Genomic DNA, 27,716 nt, shown 5'->3' on the forward strand with positions numbered 1-27,716 from the left:
ACAACAGCAAAAATTTATATATTTATCATTGTACAAAGAGCTTTACAATTATTATCTCATTTGATCCTCACAACAACCCTGAGTGGTAGGTGCTATGATTATCCCCATTTTACAGAAGAGGAAACTGAGGCAAACAAGTTTTTAAGTGAATTGCCCAAGACTACACACCTAGTAAAGATCTATGACTGAATTTGAACTCGGGTCTTTTTGATTCCATGCTCAGGGTTCTATCAATACAATTACTTTCAAAATGTAGATTATGCAAACACACATATTCATGAGTCTATTAAGAAACAAGAGTCATAAAAATTATAAAATCACAATCAGGGTCAATCAGAAACAGCTGGCAACCCCACACCTAGCCCTGGCTCAGTTGAGCCACATCTCTTCTTTACGATCCAATCAGTTTTCATCCCACCATTTTTAGTCATTCAAAGAATCTGCTCAAAGAAAGAAGGCAAACACCCTTAAAAGCAGGAGAGGAAGAATTTGCTGTATGTGCACTGGCAGAGGCTTGGGGTCAGTTGATCCCCTGCTTCATTAGATGTAACATTTGTTCCTGGTGCTGTGTGTAAATTATATTGTGGGTAAATAAGCTGTTTCTGGTGGGTTAATGGAACTCCCACTATCAGCAACCCAGGAGTTAGTCCTTATATAAAGCAAACCAGCACATTTCAAGCAATAGTTTGTAAATCCAGATTTTCATGGATCAGATTGACTTGAGCAAGGTTTCACTGCAACTGGGAAATTCAAATGAAGGCTCTGAGAAAGGTAAAAAACCCAATGAATCCAAATAGACTGTCCACATGACTCAAATTATCCAACTTAAAATGGAGATTCACCTGTGTCTGAAGTGCTTCCTTTGTAGTTCTGAAAGGTGAGGCACAAGCTAAATAAATCACTGTAGTTCAGGGCTATGTAGTCATTTTGCATTGAGATTCCCATCGAAGTGGAGCTTGGTTAGAGGCTCTTTGTGAGGTGGGAAGATGAAGGATGACAAGAATTTTCACCTGGATTCTAGGCTTCCCCAAGGAGGGCAATCCACGAAAACATTCTAGTGTGTACATGGACCAAGCTAAGTCTGCCCACGATCCAGTCACTGTACACAGGAACTATGTTGAGCTAGGATCAAGAAAAAAGTCTGAATCCAGACTTTGTCAATTTCCTGGTTTGGGAATGACAGGAGCATCCAGAGTTCTCATAACTGAGTCTTTCCATCTTCTAGGACATTTGAACCCACTCCAGGACAAGACAGAGTTTATACACACTCAGTTCTTGGCAGAAGCTAACCATCTTCTACTTCCTTGCACTGTTATTTAAATTGCTGTTTCCAATGTTGCTGCCTCCTCTCTCCCAAAGACTATAAGTTTTAGGGGGTCATGGATCAAGATTCCTATAGCCCCCCAAGACCTGGCCCTCTGCATGCAATAGCTATTGAATAGCCATGTATAGAATATTAAGGAGGAATACATTCATAGATGAACAAATAGTTCCAGCATATGTGGTATAAGTTTAAGGGATTCTAAGATCTGTCTACAAACATACACACAAACTATCTTCCTCATGCAGATTGCCCAGGGTCCCAAGATCCCAACATTAGCCTTTTGTTCCTTTTGGTTAAGTATCATATTCCACTTTTTAATTTGGGAAAATATCAGGCATTTATCTTATCCCACAGTCACCTACGTAGATGCTAATCCCAAATGCACTAAGCCCCAGAAATGCTTTGCCACTAATTCACCTTATTTTGAATCATTTTCTCATTGACTCTGTGGGGTAGAGTTGGGAGAGAAATTAAAAAAAAAAAAAGAGGAGAAGGTGGTCAACTTCACACCTTTGATTGGGCCTTGCCAGGTCCTAGGAATTATGATGAATTACATTTCAGCAGACGTACTACAGGAATGGCTTCCTTGAAGTCCATAAGGTCTCTCTCCCACCCCCACCCCTTTTCTTTAGCGTATTATCATCCTCATCCTCTTTCTTCCTCCTTCTGGTATAGGGAAATACAGTAAGTGGTGGACCCCGATTCTCTTCCAGGTACACAGCCAGGCACACCCTTTCCCTTTGCTTCCAAATTCCAACAGGTTAGACAAGACCCAGACCAATCCAGATAGATGGACCACATTAGGCAGCCTCATGAAACAGGAATCATAGCAGGGTTGGTAATCCACAAATGAGAGAAAAGAACATAATTGTGAGTCAGATTTGAAATCCTTCGAAGTTAAATATGTGTGTGATTTTGTTGTTGTTTTGTGGGAAAGGTGCGAGGTTGACCAGGAACCTGGGCTACTCATTGCCTCATTGCATTTTGACATGAAACATTTTCCTCCCTTTCCCATCCCATTGTGTACTTACCTTCAATTCTATTAACCAAACCCCTAAAAGGAGTTCCTAAAGGAGACAGTTTCTGGGGAATCTAGACTTTAGAGTCATCAATATGGTGGTCATCATTCTCTAGTTGGGCATAGAAGTCTTGAGAGATACATGGAGATCCAAAGAGAGAGTATAATTCCTCTCCAGATGAGGAGTCAAACACCTGGCCTAAAACACTTCCTTGTGCAACCTCAATCAGAATAAAATGTAATTGGGAAATGTTTAACAAATTAAATAAAAATACAATAAGATACAGATAATGTTAATATGTGGTTTTCTAAATCAGTGTGCATCCCACAGAGATTATGTTGTATGGTTATGGTTTTTAGTTTGACACCAATGCATTTCAGTCAAGGTAATGAAATGTTCCTACTTGCCCATAATGCCCAGGACCATTTTCTATCTAGCATGGAAAGAAAACTGCCCTCTCTGTCTCAAAGCCTAGAGTGTTTTAATGGGCTTAAACTAAAGATTTAAGAGTGGAGCCAAGTTTCTTTTTAAATTCAGTAGTTTCCTATATCTATCCAGGGATCTGTGGTCATGATGGAGATTTGCTTCTTGGAAGCTGATGCTGTCACTGGAGTAAGGTTTAAATATAGGAAAACATCAGGCACTAAGTAGTTGTTAAACCCAGATGCATTAAGCCCCAGGAATACTTGGCAGTCTAGCTTCACCTGTTAGCCACCACTGCTGATATAATGGAGAATGGTACAGGATCACAGATAGAGTTGCAAGTAAGCTTGGTCCAATCCCCCTAATCTTAGAGATGAGGGAGTTCAGTCGATTCCCTCTTTCCTTTTTGAAAAATAAGAAAGTTTTAGCAAACATTTTCCTCCTATGACTCAGCCCAATATCTCACATCCTTCTTTCTTGGCAGTGACACTGTGAAGTCCTTTGGGCATTACAGGAGACCTTGCACACTGGGAGAGGGATAGAAATAAAGAGAACAGAGAGCAAAGTGAAGGATGCCAATTCATCACTTTCACTGAGTACACAGTTCTTAGATTCTGGTATAAACCAGCTGCTTGGAGCTCTTGCTTTCATGCACCCCATTTCTCTTTCATCTGATGAGTCCCAAATGCTTAAGTAGGAGACAACATATTTGGAGAGTCTTTGTTCCAGCTGCTCCCACCAGCCTAAGGCTAATGGTTTGGTTTTAGCAACTCTAATACTGCACAGATCTCAGGATGTTGGTAGTAGAAGGGACTTCAGAGATCAACTAGTCTGATGCTTTCATTTTACAGGAGAAGAAACTGAGGCTTAAGAAGAGATGACGTGATTTGTCCCAGTTAGTGACTGAGCCCCAAGATTCCAACTCAATTCTTCTGACTCCTCCTTACTTCACTGCATACTCCATTGTCTCCACCCAGAAGAGAGGGATAAGGAAGGGGGCAAAGGGGGAGACAAGCTCCATTCACTTACTGAAAAGGTGAGAGATAGGAATAAACTTTCATAGAAATCCACCATCCTTCCCTCCCCTAGTTTTGTATTTCTATCTCTGTTTGGTAAAAAAGCTTTTGAAGGCACTATTATAGTTTTTGTTGAATGCTGTGTAAATCAAGGGGTTGAAGAAAGAATTGGAATAGCCAAGCCACAGGAATATGCTTTTCCAGATGGGGGGGATGCTGCAAGAACAGAGTGGGGTGATGAGCTCTGTGAGGAAGAAGGGGATCCAACAGAGAACGAATACACCGATTAAAATTCCCACCATCAGAGCTGCCCTCTTCTCCTTCTGCTCCCTCCATGTTTCGCCATGTGTTTGAACGGCAAGGGTGGCGTGACGGGCTGTGAACACCATCTGGGCTTCTTGGGGAGCTTCCTTTGCCTTGGAACAAAAACAAACAGAATTTAAAAAAAACTAACAACACTGGATGGCTAAGCATCATGATGCTTTCCCCTCGCCCAGCCCCAAAGCCCTGCTGTGGAAACAAACAGGCTACAACGTTAACCTTTGCTTTAGAACTCAGTATTTCATGATATTTATCTATATGAATCTTCAGAACTCAATATCCCATGATATTTATTGTGGGAATAGCATAAGAAGATTAGAGGCTTCCATTCCAGCAAGGCTATGGAATGCCCAATTCACCCCAGTTTGCAAGGTCTCTGGGAAATAATAGCTTAGAAATTGTCAGACATGTAGTTTCCTCCCCAGCATGAGAAAAGCAAACTTTTCCCCATCCCAAATACTAGATGTTCTTCCAAGAAAATTATTGATGCAAGAGTTCTGTGAGAAGAACATACAGTATTCTATACGAAGTTGGATCATACATTGATATGCTAACATGTTGAACTACCTGTGATTTATCATCCTATAGAAAACACTGCTTAGAACCACTAAGGTAATCTATATCCATTGATTCCATCTTGTAAATCATTACTAACACCATTGTTCCTGCAAAAGGCTTACCTAATCCTTTTTAAAAAAATTTTATAATATTTTCTTTGATAATTTCCATGCATTATTCATTAAAGACGAAGATCATTTTCTTTTCCTCCCCCCATCCCCAATCGTCAATGCGTGATTCCACTGGGTATCACGTGTTCTTGATTCAAACCCATTGCCATGTTGTTAATATTTGCATTAGAGTGTTCGTTTAGAGTCTCTCCTCTGTCATGTCCCCTCAACCGCTGTAATCAGGCAGTTGCTTTTCCTCGGTGTTTCTACTCCCACAGTTTGTCCTCTGCTTATGAATAGTGTTTTTTCTCCTAGATCCCTGCAGATTGTTCAGGGACATTACACCGCCACTAATGGAGAAGTTCATTACGTTTGATTATACCACAGTGTATTAGTCTCTGTGTACAATGTTCTCCTGGTTCTGCTGCTCTTGCTCTGCATTACTTCCTGGAGGTCATTCCAGTCTCCATGGAATTCCTCCACTTTATTATTCCTTTTTACACAATAGTATTCCATCACCATCATATACCACAATTTGTTCAGCCATTCCCCAATTGATGAGTATCCCCTCGTTTTCCAATTTTTGGCCACCACAAAGAGTGCAGCTATGAATATTCTTGTACAAGTCTTTTTGTCCATTATCTCTTTGGGGGTACAGACCCAGCAGTGCTATGGCTGGATCAAAGGGTAGACATTCTTTTATCGCCCTTTGGGCATAGTTCCAAATTGCCCTCCAGAATGGTTGGATCAGTTCACAACTCCTCCAGCAATGAATTAATGTCCCTACTTTGCCACATCCCCTCCAGCATTCATTACTTTCCTTTGCTAGTTATTTTGATTTGCACCTCTCTGATTATAAGAGATTTAGAACACTTCTTCATGTGCTTATTAATAGTTTTGATTTCTTTATCTGAAAACTGCCTATCCATGTCCCTTGCCATTTTTTATCAATTGGAGAATGGCTTGGTTTTTTGTACAATTGATTTAGCTCTTTATAAATTTGAGTAATTAAACCTTTGTCAGAGGTTTTTATGAAGATTTTTTTCCCAATTTGTTGTTTTCCTTCTGATTTTAGTTACATTGGTTTTGTTTGTACAAATGCTTTTTAATTTGATGTAGTCGAAATTATTTATTTTACATTTTGTGATTCTTTCTATGTCTTGCTTGGTTTTAAAGTCTTTCCCCTCCCAAAGGTATGACATGTATACTATTCTGTGTTTACCCAATTTACTTATAGTTTCCTTCTTTATGTCCAAGTCATTCACCCATTCTGAATTTATCCTGGTGTAGGGTGTGAGGTGTTGATCCAAACCTAATCTCTCCCACACTGTCTTCCAATTTTCCCAGCAGTTTTAACCAAATAGTGGATTTTTGACCCAAAAGCTGGGATCTTTGGGTTTATCATATCCTGTCTTGCTGAGGTCACTTGCCCCCACTCTATTCCACTGATCCTCCTTTCTGTCTCTTAGCCAGGACCACATTGTTTTGATGACCATTGCTTTATAATATAGTTTGAGGGCTGGGACTGCAAGGTCCCTCTCATTTGTGTTTTTTTTTTTTCATTATTTCCCTGGATATCCTTCATCTTTTGTTATTCCAAATGAACTTTTTTATGTTTTTTTCTAAATCAGTAAAGAAATTTTTTGGGAGTTCCATGGGTATGGCACTAAATAGATAAATAAGTTTGGGTAGGATGGTCATTTTTATTATATTGGCTCGTTCTATCCATGAGCAGTTAATGTTTTTCAAATTGCTCAAGTCTAGTTTTAGTTGTGTGGAAAGTGTTTTGTAGTTGTGTTCATATAGTTCTTTTGTTTGGCTCGGGAGATAGATTCCTAGGTATTTTATTTTGTCTAAGGTGATTTTGAATAGGATTTCTCTTTCTAGTTTTTGCTGCTGAGCTGTGTTGGAGATATATAGAAATGTTGATGACTTATGTGGGTTTATTTTGTATCCTGCAACTTTGCTAAAGTTGTTGATTATTTCAATTAGCTTTTTGGTTGAATCTCTAGGATTCTTTAAGTAGACCATCATGTCATCTGCAAAGAGTGATAACTTGGTCTCCTCCTTGCCTATTTTGATGCCTTCAATTTCTTTTTCTTCTCTAATTGCTACTGCTAGTGTTTCTAGTACAATGTTAAATAGTAGAGGTGATAATGGGCATCCTTGTTTCACTCCTGATCTTATTGGGAATGGATCTAGTTTACCCCATTGCAGATGATATTAGCTGATGGTTTTAGATATATACTGTTTATTATTTTTAGGAATGACCCTTCTATTCCTATGCTTCCTAGTGTTTTTAATAGGAATGGGTGTTGTATTTTATCAAAGGCTTTTTCTGCGTCTATTGAGATAATCATGTGGTTCTTGTTGGTTTGCTTGTTGATGTGGTCAATTATGTGGATGGTTTTCCTAATATTGAACCATCCTTGCATTCCTGGTATGAATCCTGCCTGGTCATAGTGGATGACCCTTGTGATGACTTGCTGAAGTTTTTTTGCTAGTATCCTATTTAAGATTTTTGCATCTATATTCATTAGGGAGATTGGTCTATAATTTTCTTTCTCTGTTTTTGACCTGCCTGGTTTTGGAATCAGTACCATGTTTGTGTCATAAAAGGAGTTTGGTAGAAATCCCTCTTTGCTTATTATGTCAAATAGTTTGTATAGTATTGGGATTAACTGTTCTCTGAATGTTTGATAGAATTCACTGGTGAATCCATCAGGCCCTGGGGATTTTTCCTTAGGAAGTTCTTTGATGGCCTGTTGGATTTCATTTTCTGATATGGGATTATTTAAGAATTCTATTTCTTCTTCTGTTAGTCTAGGCAGTTTGTATTTTTGTATATATTCATCCATATCACCTAAATTGGCGTATTTATTGCCATATAATTGGGCAAAGTAATTTTTAATGATTGCCTTAATTTCCTCTTCATCAGAGGTGATGTCCCCCTTTTCATCTTTGATGCTGTTAATTTGCTTTTCTTCCTTCTTTTTTTTAATTAGATTGACCAGTACTTTGTCTATTTTGTTTGTTTTTTCAAAGTACCAGCTTCTTGTCTTATTTATTAAATCAATAGTTCTATCACTTTCAATTTTATTAATTTCTCCCTTAATTTTTAGGATTTCTAGTTTGGTTTTCTGCTGGGGGTTTTTAATTTGGTTGCTTTCGAGTTTTTTTATTTGCATTTCCAATTGATTGATCTCTGCTCTCACTAGTTTGTTAATATATGCACTCAGGGATATGAATTTACCTCTGATTACCACTTTGGCTGCATCTCAAAAGGTTTGAAAGGATGTCTCGCCATTGTCATTTTCCTCGATGAAATTATTAATTGTTTCTATGATTTCTTCTCTAACTAAATTATTTTGGAGTATCATATTGTTTAATTTCCAATTAGTTTTTTATTTGGTTTTCCATGTACCATTACTGATCATTATTTTTATTGCCTTGTGGTCTGAAAAGGCTGCATTTATTATTTCTGCTTTTCTGCATTTGTGTGCCATGTTTCTGTGACCTAATTTATGGTCAATCTTTGTGAATGTGCCATGTGGTGCTGAGAAGGTGTATTCCTTTTTATCCCTATTTTTCTCCATATTTCTATTAATTCTAATTTTTCCAAGATTTCATTCACTTTTTTTACCTCTTTCTTATTTATTTTTTGATTTGATTTATCTAAATTTGATAATGGTTGGTTCAAGTCTCCCACTAATATGGTTTTACTGTCTATTTCTTCCTTCAATTCTCCTAGTTTCTCCATTAGAAATTTGGGTGCTATATTATTTGGTGCATACATGTTGATTAGTGATATTTCCTCATTATCTAAAGTCCCTTTTAACAAAATATAATTACCTTCCCTATCCCTTTTGATCAGGTCTATTTTTGCTTTGGCTTTATCAGATATCATGATTGCTACTCCTGCCTTCTTTCTGTCAGTTGAGGCCCAGAAGGTCTTACTCCATCCTTTAATTCTGGCCTTGTGGATGTCTACCCGCCTCATGTGTGTTTCTTGAAGACAACATATGGTAGGGTTTTGGATTCTAATCCATTCTGCTATTTGTCTACATTTTATGGGTGAGTTCATCCCATTCACATTCAAAGTTATGACTGTCACTTGTGGACTCCCTGGCATTTTGATATCCTTCCCTAATTCTAACCTTTCTTCTTCAGCTCTACCTTTTAGTCCAGTGATTTACTTTAAATCAGTCCCCCTTGTACTTCCCTTTCTACCCCCCTCCCTTCATATTCCCTCCCTTATTTTCCCCTGTAGTCTTTTTAAGATTTCCCCCCCACCCTCTCCATCCCTTGTACTGCTTCCCTCCCCACCAGTCTGTTTTTTACCCTTCTACTCCCCTATAGGGTGCAAATCTATTCTCTTCCCCAATGGATTGGATTGTTCTTCCCTCTTTGGGTCAGTTTCAAAGTACGTAAGAATTGAGTATTTCCTATCTCCAACCTCTTTACCCTTCCAGTGTATCAATGTTCTCCCTCCTCCCGCCATGAGCTTCTTTGTGACATATAAATTTACCCCCATTTTTTTCTTTTCCCATTTCTTTTAGTCATAACCTCTTTTCTTTTTTAGCTTTAGTCATGTATATATATATATATATATACACACACATATATGTATTTATGCATGCATATATCTATATACCTATTTATGTCTTGTCCTTTCATCCTATACAGTTTGTCACTGTTTCCTTTGAGTGTAGTTCTTCTAGCTGCTCAGGTGATAGCAACAGTTCTTAAGAATTGCCAATGACCTCTTTTCTTATAGGGATACATATCATTTTAACTTATTGAGTCTCTTAAAAATTTTTTTGTTGTTGTTGTTGTTTTCCCCCCTCTTTTTTAATTACCTTTTGATGATTCTCTTGAGTTCTGTGGTTGGACTTCTAATTTTCTGTTCAGGTCTGGTCTTTTATTTATGAATGCTTGGAACTCTTCTGTTGTGTTAAATGACCATACTTTCCCCTGTAAGAATATAGTCAGTTTTGATGGGTATTTTATTCTTGGCTGTAAACCTAATTCCCTTGCTTTCCGGAATATCATATTCCATGCCTTTCGGTCCTTCAGTGTGGATGCAGACAGATCCTGTGTTATCCTCACCGTGTTTCCATGGTATCTGAATGGCCTCTTTTTGGCAGCTTGTAATATCTGTTCTTTCATCTGATTGTTTTTGAATTTGTCTATAACATTTCTTGGTGTTGTCATTTGGGGATTAAATACAGGGGGTGATCTGTGGATTCTTTCAATCTCCACTTTCCCCTCTTGTTCTAGGATCTCAGGACAATTTTCCTGGATAATTTCCTCTAGTATTATGTCCAGGCTTTTTCTTTTGTCATGGTCTTCTGGTAGTCCAATTATTCTTAAATTGTTTCTTCTTGAACGATTTTCTAAATCGTCTGTTTTGTGAATGAGATGCTTCACATTTTCCTCAATTTTTTCATTCTTTTTGTTTTGTTTTATAGTGTCCTGTTGCCTTGTGAGGTCACTTGATTCTAGTTGTTTTACTCTGATTTTTAAAGATTGGATTTTATCTCTGGCTTTTTGGTTGTCTTTTTCCTTCTGGTCTGATTTTCTTTGAAGATTGTCTTTCATCCTCTTTACCTTGTCTTTCATCTCCTTTGCCTCATTTTCCAGCTGGATGATTTTGGCTTTCAGGACACTATTTTCTTGTTTTAGTTCAAGTGCCTCTGTTTCCAGATGACTTATCTTAATTTTTAAGTTCTTTTCCCAATTGTCTTCAGCCTCTCTTAGTTGTGTTTTGAGTTCTTCCATAGCCTGTATCCAATTCGCTGGGGTTTCTGGTTTATCGTTTGCTGATCTCACCCCCTCTGTTCCATTTGCTGAGTAGTAGCTGTCGATTGTAGTTTCTTTCTTTTGTTTCTGTTGTTTGTTCAAATTCACCCCTTCTTTACTCCCCGTATTTGTCTGTGCTCTTGTTCCTCTCATTTTTTTGTTTTTTGGGGCCTTCTATCGGTCTCCCCTCTTGGAGCTTTAACAGAAGATCTCTTGGTGTAACCTCTGGGGGAGGGTTGTTGAGGGTTTGAGCTTTCCTGTCCTCTGGAGGCTTTTGATTGGCTTAAAGTCTAGCAGTCAATGAGGATGGATGGGGAGCCTGGGCTTCCCTGCGTTCTGGAGACTTTTGATGGGAGGCTTACTTAATCCTTTAGCCTATGTCATTTCCCCTATAAAGTATGTACCCCAAATCATTAAACTTTGTCACCACCCAGAGCAAGAGGATGTCTGTGTGTCTGATCTGCCAGTCTGGCGGCTCGGCCCTCCTGTAATCCCAGAATCATTTTTCTCATCCTGGTTGGATGATCCATGAATAATTTGTCAAGCAGAACTCGACAATTTATCACCTACAAAAGGGATGAAAATAACTCCAAAAATGTCAGAAGAAATAAGAGGAATGATCTCTTGAATGAGCTGGGAATCCCACAGTTGGGCTCTAGCCTTTGAAATGGGACTAGACTGGAAGAAAATACTCGGATATTTTAGGTAATGACAAACATACCCACAAGAAGGGTACTCCAAGTTTTGAAGGCTATGAAGACACTTTTAACCTGTCATCAAAATGAGATGCCTGTTGAGTTAGTTCTCCATTAGGAGGGATGGCTTTTCATCGAGCCATCCATATGATTTCCCCAAAGGTAAAGTCATGCCACCTGGCATAGAGACGGATGTCTTTATATGTTTTGCTAAACTCCTTCAGTTTGTAAAGAGGTGTCACAGGAAACACCAATTGAAGCTCGATTCACTCTTACTCCAAAGGAATCCAGTTTTCATAAGCTGTCTTCCTTTCCTCATACAAACCTGTCACCATGGTTTCCACTTCAAGTAAGACAAATGCAGAAATGCCATCAGCTCCACAACACTCTCACATTGACCTGTGTGTATGTATAGAAATTGAGCACCCAATACACAAATTGTGGGCTATGTGCCACGCTAGAAAAAGTAAATAGGAGGCTGAATGCCAGCAGAGGTGAAAGGATCCATCTTCATACAGTTAGAAATTAAGACAATATTGAGAACAAAAGTTAGAAATGGTTTTCAAGGGGGAAAAAGAGGCTAAAGATGGATAGTCACATACACTTAAGTCTGGGCAAGAGTGAGGCATGTGAACAGGAGAAGATAGTCAGAGCTAGACAGGATTTCAGACCCAGTTGGTTTTTTTGTTTTTGTTTTTGCTTCCAAAGAGTAGACTGAAACTGTCTTCCATAAGGGTTAGAGGGAGTGTAGTATTGAAGAAAAAGGAGAGGATTTTGAAACAGTTGACCCTGATGTGAGAGTGCAGATTGTTTCATTGTTTGCATTTCTATCCTCAATTCTTCAAATGGTGCTTGGCAAATAGTAGGCGATTAATAAGTGCATGAATGATTCACAGATTCTTCTCTACACTTACTATGTGGCACACAAATAAGTCACTTTATTTCTATGCCTCAATTTCCTCACCTATAAAATGAGGAGATAGACTAGGTGATCTGTGAGCCCCCTTTCAGATCTAGATTTATGATCCTTAGTTATGTTTTTAGCTAAATTTTACATTGTTTCCAGTAACCAACAAAGAACCTTGCAAATGGTAACTATTTAATGTTTGTTAAATGTAATTTAATGAGAATGAATGGATCAAAGTTACAGAAAGGAAAAGCTTTCAAATAATTAGAACTGTCCAAAGACAAAATGAAAGGTACGGAGTTCCTTGTCATGGAGTCCTATATCTAAACCTGGAAGGGACCTTAGAAGTCATTTTACAGATTAGTTAACATGATCAGAGAGACTAAATGACTCCCTCAAGATCCCACAAATGGTATCAGAGGTAGAATTTGAACACAGGGGCTCTGGCACTAGACCCAGTATTCTTTTCACTGTTTTTGTTTAAAGGGCATGAGCCCAGGGGGCAGCTGGGTAGCTCAGTGAGAGCTCAGAGACCTCAGAGAGCCAGGCCTAGAGACAAGAGGTCCTGGGTTCAAATCTGGCCTCAGACACTTCCTAGCTATGTGAACCTGGGCAAGTCACTTAACCCCCATTGCCTAGCCCTTACCACTCTTCTGCCTTGGAACCAATACACAGTATTGATTCTAAGATGGAAGGTAAGGGTTTAAAAAAAATAAAGGGTATGAGCCCTATAATTACTTCTTTGTGGTGATACATCTGCTGCTCTAGATCTCTCCCCAACCTGGATCCCATGGGTGTTCTCACCACCACTTTCCTGCCCTGTCTTCCCCCATTAGACTATAAATTCTTGAATGCAAATACTGTCTCTGCATGCACTACAAGAGAATACAAGATGCTGCAATCTAACCCCAAAGTCTATTATAAGTTGTTTAAATACTTGTAGTGGCTATACTAGTAACAAAATTGGCTTCTCATTTCCCAAATGACAAATGATCAAAGGATATGAACAAGCTATTTTCAAAGATATCAATAGTCATATGTTCTAAATCACTCTTAATTAAAGAAATGCAAATTAAAACAATGCTGAGATGCCACCACACACCCATCAGACCGGCCAATATGACATTAAAAGAAAATGATAAATACTGGAGGGGATGTGGCAAAATTGGGACACTGGTGTATTGTTGGTGGAGTTGTGAACCAATCCAAACAATATGAAAGGCAATTTGGAACTATTCCCAAAGGGCCATAAAATTGTGCATACCCTTTGATCAACTACTGGATCTATATCCCCAAAAGATAATTAAAAAAAGGAGAAAGGACCTATTTGTACAGAAATACTTATAGCAGCTCTTTTTGTGGAGGCAATGAATTGGAATTTGGGGGATGGTCACCCATTGAGGAATGGCTGAATAAATTGTGGTATATGTTGATGATGGAATACTACTGTGCTATAAGAAAAAAGAAGGATGATGTCAGAAAACACTGGAAAGATCAACATGAACTGATACAAATCTAAATAAGCAGGACTGGGAAAACATTGCACATAGTAAGGGCAATATTGTATGATGATTATCTGTGAAAACTTGGTTATTCTCAGCAATGGAATGATCTGGGACAATCCAGAAAGACTTATGACAGGGAATGCTATTCACCTCCAGGAAAAGAACTGTTGGAGTCAGAGGGACTATATAAAGCATATAATCTAGCACATCAGTGTATTTACATTTTTATTGGGGGGGGGTGGTTTTATATGAGTGTGCTCTTACAATAATGGCCAACATGGAAGTGTGTTTTGCATGATAATACATACATGGCCCAGATCAAATTACTTCCCATCTCTGAATGGAGGAGAAGAGGTGAGGAAATGGTTTGAATCTTGTAATTTTTGGAAAAAGTATGTTGAAAATTATTATTACATGTCACTGAGAAAATAAAATATATTTTAATTAAAAATAAAATTAAATCGACTTCCCAAACACTCCTACTAAAAATTCTACATGTGTCCAAATCATTGGTCCTCCCAGATAAGCTTAAGAAGTGCTTCCACTGAATGTGGGCACTTACAAGCAAGTTTGCCATCAGACAGTAGAAATCTTGGAATTCCATTTGGCTCTGAGGCCCATTTTTAAGGCATCCACCTTTGTTGCTGCTCTGTGGGAAGGGGCATTATTGATATGGCCAAATGTGACCATGAAGGCAGGATGCCAAACTCTAAGAATGGTTCACAGGATCATAGATTTAGGAGTAGACGGACCTTAGAGGCCACCTTCTTTTCCAAATGAGGAAACTGAAGCCCAGGGGAAATTAGGACACTTGTTCAAGTTCACACAAGTAGTAGCAGAAATGGAATTTTGATGTGGGTTGATAGTGGGCAATAAAGGGTAGTAGTAGGACCAAGACCCTCATACTCTTGAAATCTTGAAATCACTAGTTAGCACTTATTAAACATCAACTACAAAATCTGTAATTTCAGCATTAATTGGGTATGAATTGTAGATTGTTCTATTCTGTGTACTAGATCTGTAACTATTACATTCTATACTGGGCATCAGCTTTGTACCTACTCTGTTTTATTAATTACTTAAATTGTTGTTAGAACTAATTAATTACCTAACGTGGTCTTCCAATATACTGCACCCCCTCCCCCATGTTCTCATTCTATAAGGGCAGCAAGACACAATGACAAATGAAGACAAGGGAAATAATGGAGAAACATGGAACCTGCACACTGGGGATTCTAGAAGAATCCCCCAAACTTGCACATACTCCTTATTCCCTAGGGACCTCCATCTGAGTTTGACAAGGGAAATGCTAAGCTACCAGATATGCCATAAATATGCCAACCCTGATCTACAGGATGAAAAAGCTGCCATTCCACAGTGGAAGCTGTCACTCTACGGTGGAGCTGCTGCTACTCCAAACTACCATCTTCAAAGAGGCTACTCTACTAACCCCTGGGCTTATCCATCAGCCCTAAGGCTACCTGATTAGCCCCCAGACTATCCCATCTGCCATTCGGCCATTATGCCACCATAAACAACTTCTTCACATAAAATTCTTTTCTTATTTCTGGATTGAACAGAGTCTGAGTCTTCCATCCTTGGAGTGAAACCCTGCCACCAACTTGGGTGTGTTTCTTCCACACCGATTTGAAATCTGATTCTATAACCAGTGAACCACTCTTCCCCACCACCATGGAGATTTCACTCATCCCTTGTCCCCATCTACTCTAATTCCAGAAGAGCATCCTCTCATTTGAGATAATTTGAGAGCCACATCGTGGAATCATTAAAAAATCCTTTCAATTCCTTTTATTCCTTCAGAGGTTTCAATTCAGTACATGTTCCACTGCTATCTATATAATAATTTCAGAAGAAGTTGTAGAAGACATCCAGAATTCTGGGTAAACACTCATGTGGAGTATTTATGGAAAGCTGTCTATGGACAAAAATCAGAGAGAATTAGGAGCCTTGGGTGCTTTATAATCTATACCTCTAGAGTAGTCACTTTGATGCGATGCAAGGTCCACCAGAGTAAATATATTATCTGGATGCTCTTTGTGGTACAGACCTGGATTGATTAACTCAGTTGTCTATATAACATTTTGTTGTTGCCGTTTCATAAATGAGATCCTATTATAGGTCAATTAGCTTCATCGTATTCTCCAACAATAGATTCTAGGGGGAAAAAAAACAGCCAAATATCTTGTTAATGTGTGCCTTTGATCATAGGGAATAAGAGAGGGAAAAAGAAGTATGGAATTAGTCGATAAGTAATTAGTAAGAGGGGTGTATGGGGTGCTCAGGGAGGAGTAATACCTTTGGTATGGAGGGCTTGTCGTGCCCTCCTAGGGCAGCTCTCCAGCCTTTGACCCTTACCTGACACCCAGCTCTCACTTGTGGCTCCCAGTAGCTGCTAGCATGCGGCAGCGGCCACACCCTGGGCAACGGCTTTGACAGGCCAGCTAAACTTCGTGAGGGTAGCCATCGGGTCATCGTCAACCCCTGGTGAACTAGGGCTTTGCTCACCCAGCATGTGAAGGCTGTTTCGGCGGAACAGGTGGAAGAAACCAACAAGAAGGTTCAACAGCTGAGATGGCAACGCAGCAAAGCACTGTGGAGTGCTCAGGGCGTGTTGGAGCACAAAAGACAACACAGCCATCCAATGCAGCTGAGGAAGTCTCCAGGTGTAATGACTTTTCATGCCAATGGACCCAGGCTTCCAACGTCGAGAGAGTGGGACTGTCTCTGTGCATCGACTCTTCCACTTAAATCTTCATGCACAAGTGTCTTTGTGCACAAAAATGCACAAAAACAATCATCATCCTCGGTTACCGAGAGACCACAATAATTAGTAAGAACCCAATATGAGCCAGGCATATACTCTTGGGTGTTGGTGATATAAATTCAAACAATGGAACAGTCCCTATGAGGAAGGTACTTACATTCTAAGAATCCATATAGACCATTCTCACTACAAGAAAATATTCAAAAGCATAGATTCAGGACCCAAAGAGACCTCCATGGCCACTGTGTCTAACCCACTCATTTTACAGATGAGTAAATGGAGGCCCAGAGAAATTAAATGACTTGTACAAAGTCTCATAAGTAGTGAGTGACAAAGTCATGATTCAGATCTATCACATACCTTTTCCATTGGATCATGGACTGGTTAATTTTGTCATCTTTGCAAAAAACAAAAAACAAACAAACAAACAAAAAAAGATGTTTCTTTCTCCTGTTTTTATTTCCAAGGTTTTTACCAATATTATCATCATCCTATAAGAGTTGCTATTAAAACTGGCTACTTAGAAGTCTTTTTCTTCCCTTCATGGGATGAAAGTTCCCTATATGCATGCCATAAATTTCTGCTGGGACCTTTGTGGAGTCATGAGATTGCCTTTCCTTAGTAGATCTAGCTTGACCTCAAGTCTTGATGTAGACATGACTGCCAATAGCCACTGGGACACAGATCCGAAAAGTCTAAATCTTCCAATTCTCCAAAATCCCAGAGGTCTTCCTCTGGCAATTGGGTGGAGGAGAAGACCAAGACTCTGCAGCTCCTCCCATCCCAAAGCAATTTCCTCTCCGGATTTGGGTCAAGTAACATTGTACTGGCCAGGTCTTCAAAACTCTGATTCCAAACTAGCTTGCTTATTGTATACAAACCCTCCAGGGAGTGACCAAGTATTCTCTAATAATCCAAATATATTTTCTGTACAATGTCATTCCATTTCATCAAATGACTTTTAAGGCATTTTTGTACCTAATCTAAACCCGTCAATTGAATGACTCAATAGATGTACCCCCAACTGGTTAGGGTATGTGGAATTGTTATACATTGTTAGTAATTTTAGGTGAAGCAGATAAATAATTGATTGGCTCAACTGATCCCTGTCATCATGCAAGGTTTCTAGGAAACTGCCAATTTTGACTTTTAAAGAAATGCCACTAAAAGACTGAAAAAAATGCATCAAGAACAGTACATGGGCAATAACTATGATTTTACTGTCATATGAAACTCTTATAAAGAAAACTTTGTCTACCAATATAAACAGAAACTATATTGCTCTGCAACTGAAAGTATTGAAGTGCCAGGAGTCAGACAGCCATTGACTATTATTAAGTAAAGACTTAGGCACTATGCTAAAAATACAAAGAAAGGCAAAAGACAATCCTTGAACTCAAGGAGCTCTAAAACTATTAGGGGAGACAACTTGCAAAAAATTACGTACAAACAAACTATGTATAAGGATAAATTGGAAATAATCAACAGAGGGAAGGCACCAGAATTAGGAGAGATTGTTCATTAGGAGAAAGGATTTTAGCTGGGATTTGAAGAAAGTCAGGGAAGCCAGGAGGCTTCTGGGAAATTAAACGATATCCCCAGGGTCACATATCCAGTATGTATCAGAGGAAATACTCAAATCTCTTTCTCCATGATCTCTTAAATGACCTTGCTTAAAGGGGAAAGAGAATGTATTAGTTGACATCTTGAAATCCCTTCTATCCCTAGGACCATTAAAAAAAAAGTATAGCCTCAAAGTCCATCTGAACCTTTCAAACAAATCAGCAGACAGGATCTGAAATAATTGATTAAGCCATTGGGACTATACAGAAGAAATCAGATCTTTGAAGGAGTAATAATTGAAATCTCACACAGTCGATATACATATGAGAGGCTGCCAACTGGTGGATCAGAATCCATTTATCAAATTCCAAGTCTGGCTACCACCAGGTTTCTCCTCTCCTCAGTATGCCAATGTACAGAGGGTTCAGGGAAGAGTAATACTTCTGGGCTAAAGGCTTGCTGAGGTATCCACCAAGATCTCATCTATGGCTCCCAGAAGCTGTAGTGCATAGCAATCACATTGCAGTAAAATTACCTTGGCAGGTGGGCTAAAGCAGGTTAAGGGGTAACTGACAGGTCTCAAACCCATTGGTGAGCTGGTGGGGTGCCTACTCCAGGCATGTGAAGACTCTATACTGCAGAAGGGGCAGATGGGAACAATTTGTTCCAATAACCCTGAAGGTGGTAGAAGCAGGTATTGTGGAGTGCTGAGAGCTTGGTTAGACCCTGAAGTAACCAAGGTCATCCACTGCATTCCCAAGCCACCACCAGTTGTTTTGGCTTTTGTCTTGCCATTGGACTTGGATGTCTCTGGAAGAGTGAGGCTGACAACTTCATGAAAATCTGCCTTATTTAAATTCAATTTATGCTTGACTCAAAAGACATCACCCATATCGTTCTACCATTTTACATTCCATCCCCAAAGTTCATATGAGCTTTTTATGCATGACCTGTGGTAGAGCCTTCTAGCTCCTTTTGGTCTGATCAGCCACAGTTGGACTCATTGTACATTGACCCCAACATAGTGACATCATTTTGGTCCTCTTCGAGTGAAATATAACCACTACCATCACCATTTACAACTCAATATCCCTATCCACAATTGATTTAAATGTATTTACGAAGTTTAGCTATATTGATGTTAAATATTGTATATGAGTAGTTTTTTTAAATAGAAAAAAAAATTTTTAGTTTGTTAGTGAGTTTTCTGTACACCCACATTTTCCTCCTTAGAAACTCACTTCCTGTTTTTCTTCATGTAATAGTCTACAGATTTCCATTGTTTTTTAAAAAAACTTTTACCTTCTATCTTAGTATCAATACTGTGTATTGGTTCCAAGGCAGAAGAAGATGGTTCCACTTTCGAGAGATGAAATTAGGGCAAGTCAAAAACTGATTACCCAGATAACTGAAGTTCTCCATTTAATGCTCTTCTATGCCTCAGTATCAGACTTCTGATCTTTTATTTCTTCTTTTGTCCATGTGGTTTAATGTTTATGCAGATGATATTATTTTAGTTTCTACCTTTTTTTACTTCACCCAAATGCTCTTTACAAAACAGTAACTATGTAATGCTTTGAGGTTTGCAAAGCACTTTATATTTCACTTGATCCTCAGAATAACCTTGAAGTAGATGCTATTTCCCCCCTCATTTTACTGATGAGGAAACTGAGGCAAAGAGAGATTAAATGACTTGTCCAGGGTCAGATAGCTAGCAAGTGACAGAAAAATTGAACTCGGCTTTTCTAAATTCCGAGTTCCACAAATGAGCCTCTGTATCACCTACCTGTTCCTATAGATAAGTCTCTCTAATTCAGGTTTTCTTATTAACCCAAATTAATCTTAAATTGGTGGGACTCTTTTTAGCACTATTTGATGAGTGGGAGCCATGATGTAATGGATAGAGAACTGACCTCAGACTTGGAAAGATTTGGGCTAAATGCTGTCCCTTGTCAAATCCTGGATATTTTAATAGGGGTAAGTCCCTTAGTCTCTTAGTTAGCCATATCAGGTGCTGATTTGCATTAGGAGAGAGAGTTTTCCCCTGGGAGGGCCTTATACCAATGAAATCACAGGACCGTTCCTCCAGGCCCCAGATATTATGGTAATGCTTCATGGGTACCAATTATGGGATACCATGATCTCTGAAGAAGATCCAAGTGTTCTTTGCCATTCCCTACTTTCATTTCTGGTTTCTTCTTCTAATAATGATAATAAAAATAATAGCTTTATATAGCACTGAGATTTACAAAGTGCTTTACAGATCTTATTTCATCTTATCCTCACAAAAACCTTCAGAGGTAGGTGCTATTACTATTACTATCATTTTGCAGATGAGGAAACTGAGGCAGACAAGGATGACTTGCCCAGGATCACATAGTGTCTGTAGCCAAATTTGAACTCAGAACTTCCTAAGCAACCCAATGCACCACCTAGCTCCAAAACACATACTACCTATTCTCTCTCTTTGGGAAAGGAATACCATTCCAGCATCATATTCCAGAGTTATACACCTCATAGCATCAGTTGCAATGATTGCCTCAATGTGAAATTTTCCTTCTTGCATTAGGATCTCTAATTTCCCTTGCTTGTTATTCATACACTTTGTGCACAGAAATCTGAGGTCCAAAGTTTTGACTATTTCTTTGGAATTAACTTCTGGGACTCTCTATGGGTTCTTACTGAAAAGATTTGAGACTAATTTCATTATAATGGACTCCCATAGTATTCGGAAATAATCTAGATAATGTGACCTTTCTCATTGCCATCCAGACATTTTGTGATGTGCAGTAAAAGGGTAAAAACTGAAAAAATATAACTTCTTTTCTCTCTCTGTTTCACAGTCATGTGGTTCAAGTTATTCAGCTACAGATCTTTTTTCCCCTAGAGCATTTAGAAGAAATTTCAGAACTGTAAAGAATATATCAAAGTGAAAGCAAGCTGTCTGCTTCATTTAAAAAAATAATGAACCTTTACCTTCCTTCTTAGAATCAATACTTGTGTATTAGATCAAAGGCATTAGGGTGGTCAGGACTAGATAATGGGAGTTAAGTGATTTGCCCAGATAGAAAGTATTAGTTCAAACTTGAACCCAGGACCTCCTGCCTCTAAAACAGGCTCTCAATCCAGTGAGCCACACAGCTCTGCCCATTGCTTTGGTTTTGAAAGCTGAAGCATGATGCTATACTCAACTTCTCTTAATAGCGCAACAACCACAGAATCAGACAGCCAAATGAAACAACTTATGGAACATTTCTTGCTTTAAAAAATCTAAATCTTAAATGCTTAAAAAAAAAAAACAAAAAAAATCTAAGTGCTACTGAGTTTGCATCTGGTAGGAAAAAATCATTCTTTCCATTGGTGTAATTATATAAACAATGAAAGAGTGTCACTTTGTAAAGCTCTCCTTGCACATGAAAAGACTCTATAAACCACAACACATAATTGCTCTAATTCTATTTGGAGCACAGTTTTTTAGTTGGTGTAGGAAGGCTAAAAATCAACTGTGCTAAGGTTAAGAATGAAAGAAGTCTTGGAAAATTAAACCAATTAGTTTCTGACCTAGATTTTTGTTGTCAATTGGAATAATTTATTTGTTTGACCTGAAGTGTTCTCAGGGTTTCATGAAGTTATTAGAGGTTTCTAATAGATACCAGTCTTTTGCATTCTTTCACCAAGAGCAGCCCTCTAAGACTTTTTGGACATGACTTGAGAAGTATCGACATGGTAAAATATGAAGAATGTGTGGTTCTTTGGTCTCATCTAATTCAAAATAATTCTCTGTCATTTAGGTATTGTAACATACCAAGAATAAAGTTATTTATGATTCTCTGTCCCATTATCCATAATTCATCCCAGTATGTAGAATTACCCTTGGTCTTTTTCTTCTCTTCTCTGCTGCTTCTTGGTGATCTCATCAGCTCCCAAGAATTAAAGAATCATTTCTATGCAGATCACTCACATATCTATATATCCAGATAGTTCTATTTCTGAGTGCATCCCACATCACCAACTATTGACCATTTCCATCTGGATGTCCCATAGGCATCTTAAACCCAGTATGCCCAAAACAAAAATAATTACTATTGCTTTAAAATCCTCCCTTTCTTAACTTCCCACTTTCTGTTGAGGAAGCTATCATGCTTCAATTCACTCAGATTTATAGTCATCCTCAACTCATCTTTCCATCATTCTCCAATATCTAATTAATTGCCAAGACTAGTAAATTCTAATTCCTTATTATCTCCCACATCCCAGCCTTCTCTTTTTTCACATGGACACCCCATCATTCCTTGTCTGGAATACTGCAACAAGCTAATGGTTCTTTTGACTCTAATCTTTATTATTTCTTCCATTCAGCTGCCAAACTGATATTCTTAAAGCACAAAGAGTCTTGGTATCACTTCCTTGCTTAAGAATCTTCAGTAGCTTCCTTTTGGCCCTCAAATGAAATACAAAACCTTTTTGTTTCACATTAGGACTCTTTACAGTTTGGTGCCCACCTATGCTTCAAGGCTGATTACAAAATCCTCTGCCTTGTGCACTCACTTTTAAATGTACCATCTCCACTCTGAGACCTGGTATCGAAGATCCTTCATTCTCTTTATCTTTGTTAGTCTTGAACCTTTAATCAGAGATAAGGACATTTTTGGCAAAATCTCAGCCTGAGTCCTCTCTCCTAGACTCTCTTCTCCCTTCTCCGAGAATGTTTCCTACCAGTATTCTCCTCTCAACAATATTCCCAATAAGTACAACCTTTTTAAAAGAACAAAGAAAACATTAAAAAATGAAGAAAGTTTAGCAAACATTTCCTCTACCCAGAGGGATCAAGGGGATACAGCATTCCTACTTTAGTCTCAGCCAGGTCTCAGAAACACAGCTTCTTTGTAGATACACCTCATGCCCAATGGTCCTCTTGGGATCATGGCCTCTTTTTCTGCTGTAGGAGTCTCTGCCTGAACTTCTACTCTTCTGTCTTTTTGGGCTTTTCCATCTTTCCATTCTCTAGCTCCAGACATCATCTACTTAAGCCATCAGGAGCCCTGTAAGTTTGCTGCCTAGACTCAGGGAATTGACTTTTAAAAGTCACCTGGAGTCATGGTCTATTGTTCTTGATTCTCATGCTTCATTCCTGGTTCAATGAAAGGACTAATTTGCACTTCATACTGGTTTACCAGTCATGGTGATATGACTAGAAAAGAGAATACAGCAAAGAACTCCATGCAACGTTGTCTTACTCTTAAATCTAATGCACACTCAAATCAAGACATGATAATCTAATGCTTTCCTAACTAGAACTGCTTATCTGTTATGAGAATGAGCAAAATGAGCAATAAGTTCAATCAGGAAAGAAATTTCCAGATATCTATAGCACATGAGAAGTGCAGGAAGGCACCCAAGCCAACATACAACTGCCCTGGATATCAGAACAGTAAACTGCCTCCAACAGCAAAAGCAAAGTAGCTGATACCTTAAGAACATCTAGCTAGCAGAGGCTTGTACCACTATATTGACAGAAAATTCAAGTTGAGCACTATAAGTGATCCCTAGGCTATATGAAGAGGGTGGGTGCAGTGTCTAGGTACCACAATGGGACAGAGTGTCAGAGCTGGAATCAGGAGGACCTGGGGTCAAATCTGGTCTCAGGCACTTCCTAGCTGTGTGACCCTGGGCAAGTCACTTAACTCTGATCGCCTAGCTCTTGCTGTTCTTCTGTCTTAGAATTGATACTAAAACAGACGGTAGAGGTTTAAAAAAGAAAGAAAATAGGGACAGCATCAGTACACTAACTACACAGCACTGTAGAATGGGAAGAACGCTGGAGTAGTCATAGGAACATGGCTTTGGTCAAGTCTCAACTACTATAAGCCTCAGCTTCCTCATTTGTAAAGGGAAGATAATATACTCAATCCCTCCCTTAGAGTAATGAAATTAAGTGAGTTAATGTAAAAGTGCTCTGGAAACTGCAAAATGACAGACAAGTATCATAGGATCAGAGATCTAAAAATGAAAGGGAAATGAAGAAATGTGACCCAGAGCCAAGACTTCCTAACTCCCAGCCAAGTACCTCAGTGGGCCATGTAAGGAGATGAAGCCCCAGAGAAGACAAGTCGCTTGGCTGAGGTCACATAAATTGGCTATGTTTGCAATTGTGGATTTTGGATTTTTGCTGTGGCTTAGTTGATCAGCATGTCCAACTCCTTGTGATCCCATGTGAGGTTTTCTTAGCAAAGATCCTGGAGTGGTTTGCATTTTCTTCTCCAGCTCAGAAAAGGGAGGCAAATAGGGTTAAGTTACTGACCCAGAGTTATACGGTAAATGTCTGATATCAATTTAAATTTAGATTTAGATTTAGATTTAAATTCAGATTTTCCTGACTTGGGGACAGGCACTCTATCCACTGTATCACTGAGATGCCCATGTTGGATAATGCTGCCTATTTGTTAAAAGTTTCTGTTTTTTGGAAGAGCTTACATGTCTATAGCTTTGAATGTTTGTAAAACTGGTGACAAACATTTCCTCAATTGATCCTTATTAAGAACTCTGAGTTGAGTATATACATGTTGGCTGTCCATTGTTACAAATGAGGAAACTAAGGCTTAGAGAAATTAAGTAACTTGTTCAAAATCACCTAGCTACTAAGTGGCACAGCCAGAGGTAGAACCCAGGTCCTCTGAACTACAATATGGTACTTCTAAGGGGCTCTTCTCACAAGTATTTGAGGAAATAAACTCATAGAGGTTTACACAGCTGAGTTAGGCTCAGAACTCATGTCTTTCCATTCCAAATTCAGTGCTTTTTCCACTATACTAAAGTCCAGTATATAACCACTGTAGTTGCAAGTGGAGAAATGCCATATTCTCCTATGAGGTGTATTTCTGAGGTCTTTGACTGGGCATTTGGACTAAGTATAAACTATTAGAGGGATAAATTAGGGTGGGGGAACAAAGGAGAGAGAAATTCAGACAACTCTTGACATAAGTTACATTTTCTCTGAATAGTCTATCTGAAGGGTACTTGAGATTTTTCATTCCATTTTCATTTCATATCATTTCCATTTCCAGTCCATTTTTCAAATGAGAAAATGAGACCTGGAGAGTTTGAGAGGCTTGCTGACTTTCACATGGCTGGCTAGTTAATAGCCAAGCTAAGAACTAGACTTTAGTCTCCTGATTTGCTCATCACTGCTTTTTCCTTCAGACCACGTTTGCTGCTTTGGATTTGGCTTTGTTTTGGCAGGGTCCATTCTAAAGAAACAACTCTGGGCGTCTAAAAATCAGTTTTCTCCATGCATGTTCATCAACATTACTCTTTTGCTTACCAGGCTGAAATCCAGAATGATTCTTCTCAGATCAGAAATAAAAATTTATACAAATTCTCAACAAGTCTCTTCTTTGGGGGTTTGCTTTTTAGCAATTTCTCTGGGTGATGGATGAGAACTTTGCTTCTTAAACTATCTACCTGGAAAGCTGCTATATCTTCCCCCAAGCAATATCAAGGAACATTTTTAAAAGTATGAATAAATCTGAATAAGGAACCCTTCCAAACATTTACCAGTTATACTACTGGATTTCCCTTATGGTCCATGATCTCTGCAACTGAATAAAAAGGTGAAGCATGTACATTAAATTGTAGCTCTTCTTCCTTGCCCCTCCACCACATCCATAGGCTGTAGCAAGAATATACTGGCCCTGAAACTCCAAAATAAAAAATCTTTTAAACCAGTTCTTCTCTTCCTCATAAGAGTTTTCCTCTGGCATGTTTCATGGGTGTGCTAGGAATCATTTTTATTGATCTATATATTTTATTTTAAAGGCATATTGGGGCTTATCATTAACTGCTTTAAGTTATGGGCTGAGGATGACTGTGGTTTAAAGGCAGGATACCCCTTCAAAGGTGGAAGAGAAAGGAAGTTTGAAGGGGAATGAATCCTGAACACCATGCCCTGACTCTACTTTTCTGGTTTCAGGGAGGGAAGAAGGGGAAATAATTGCCTTACCTGGACACAAAAATGGCTAACCCAAGGCATAAACCTGGGCCTCTCCTGCCCATTAGAGATGGATAGTTTAAAGGAAAAGAGTAACTGAGTAGAGACAAAAGCAAAAGTCAATCCAAAAAGTCAAGCCAGTTGCATTATCTTGGAAGTGGGCAACATAGTGAGAAAAATGAGGAGACTGAAAAATAAACACCTATATATCTAAAAAATCCCAAAACTATAAGGTCTCCTGGAAAACAGCTAAACCCATCCTAGCCTAGAAATATCTTAATCCTTCCACAATCACCTCAGTATCAGCCCAGATATGCAGGCTGTTGTGTCCTCATCCTACACAGGGCAGTATGCAAATCTCCTCAAGCTCTCTTTCTTTTTTAAGTTTCTTCCATTTCCCAAAAACTAGTTGTCTTCCCACCCTTGACCTTCCAACAGTCCCTGGTGACTCGAGAGTCCCCTTCCTCCTCTTTACCTGTACTGTCTCAGGTAGGGGCAAGACTGCAACTCGACGTCTCCCGATGCGGAATTTGGCGGCCTTGTAGATCTTCCAGTAGACAAAAAGTACTACTCCAAGCGGTACGTAGAAGGCGCCACAGGTGGAGAAAACAACATAAGAGGGCTCCTGGCTCACCTGGCAGCGCTGGAGCTCAGCACTGTACACCTCACCCCAGCCGAAGAGCAAGGGAGCAAAGGCGATAAGAGCAGACAAGGCCCAAGTGAGGACAATCATGAGGTTGGAAGCGCGGCTGCGGGTGCGCAGGGTGTACTGGATGTGGCGGGTGATGGTCCAGTAGCGGTCCAGGGCGATGGCTGCCACGTTCCAGATGCTGGCAGTGCAGCAGAGGACGTCGAAGGAGATCCAGACGTGGCACAGGACACGCCCCAGCCGCCATCGCTTTCCGGTGGATACCTCGCTTACCAGGCTCAGGGGCATGACCAGCGCTGCCACAAGCACGTCGGATACAGCAGTCGAAGCCACTAGATTGTGTGGGACACGGTGGAAGGCGCGCACCCTTAGGATGGTGGCCAGGACCAGCAAGTTCCAGAGGAAGGTGGCCACAATGAGGAGTACTAACAACGTCAAGATTAACACGGTGAAAACGGAGAAAGGGGGCTCCTTGCTGTGCAAGATGCCCTCCACCTCCCCGACATCGCCCTGCTTCCCAACAGCTCGGAAGGAGCTGGGGCTACTGTTGTAACCCTCAGGCCCCGACGTGAAGGTGAGAGCTGCAGAAGTGGATACATTGCTGCTCTCCATCGTGTGCTCCTCTCCTTCCTTTGCCTCCGCCTCCCAGACTGGGTACCCAAACTCAAGCTTCTAATTGCACAGGCACGAAGCCGACTAGGCGAGTAGGATGGCGGGAATGGGCAAGAGGAGTATGCGGGGGAAGAGGAAAACGAGAAAGGTACAAACCGCCCAGCCTCCTGAGCTGGAGCAGCGTTACTGAGGCTGCTCGCCCCCACTGGGTTGCAGAATGAAGCTGGTCGGCTGCTTGTGGCTAAACTCGACCCTGGGGATTGTGGCTGGGGAAGAGGCAGTCAGAGAGAATGGCAGATTAGGTCTTCCTCCACAAATGCTTCTCGGTCCTCCTTCCAAGCCTCCTCTCCATCCCGGAGGCGCCTGGGGAGCCAGAGATATGGGAGACTTCTGGAGTGCAGCGAGGTCTGTCCGCTGGCTGAAGCAGCTGGAGCAGCAGC

The 27,716-nt window shown here is 39.7% G+C and overlaps 1 protein-coding gene across 1 annotated transcript; it reads right to left on the reverse strand.

Moving 5' to 3' along the window:
• Positions 1-27,716, reverse strand: LOC100014635 (5-hydroxytryptamine receptor 5B-like). The gene is made up of 2 exons (XM_001368871.4): positions 26,491-27,716; positions 1-4,198 (listed from the first exon to the last, which is right to left on the reverse strand). The coding sequence occupies exons 1-2, from the start codon at positions 27,274-27,276 to the stop codon at positions 3,866-3,868; spliced, it is 1,119 nt and encodes a 372-aa protein (XP_001368908.2). The 5' UTR covers positions 27,277-27,716; the 3' UTR covers positions 1-3,865.

The sequence above is a fragment of the Monodelphis domestica genome, chromosome 4 (genome assembly GCF_027887165.1).
Source record: "Monodelphis domestica isolate mMonDom1 chromosome 4, mMonDom1.pri, whole genome shotgun sequence".
In the NCBI taxonomy this organism is placed as follows: Eukaryota; Metazoa; Chordata; class Mammalia; order Didelphimorphia; family Didelphidae; genus Monodelphis; species Monodelphis domestica.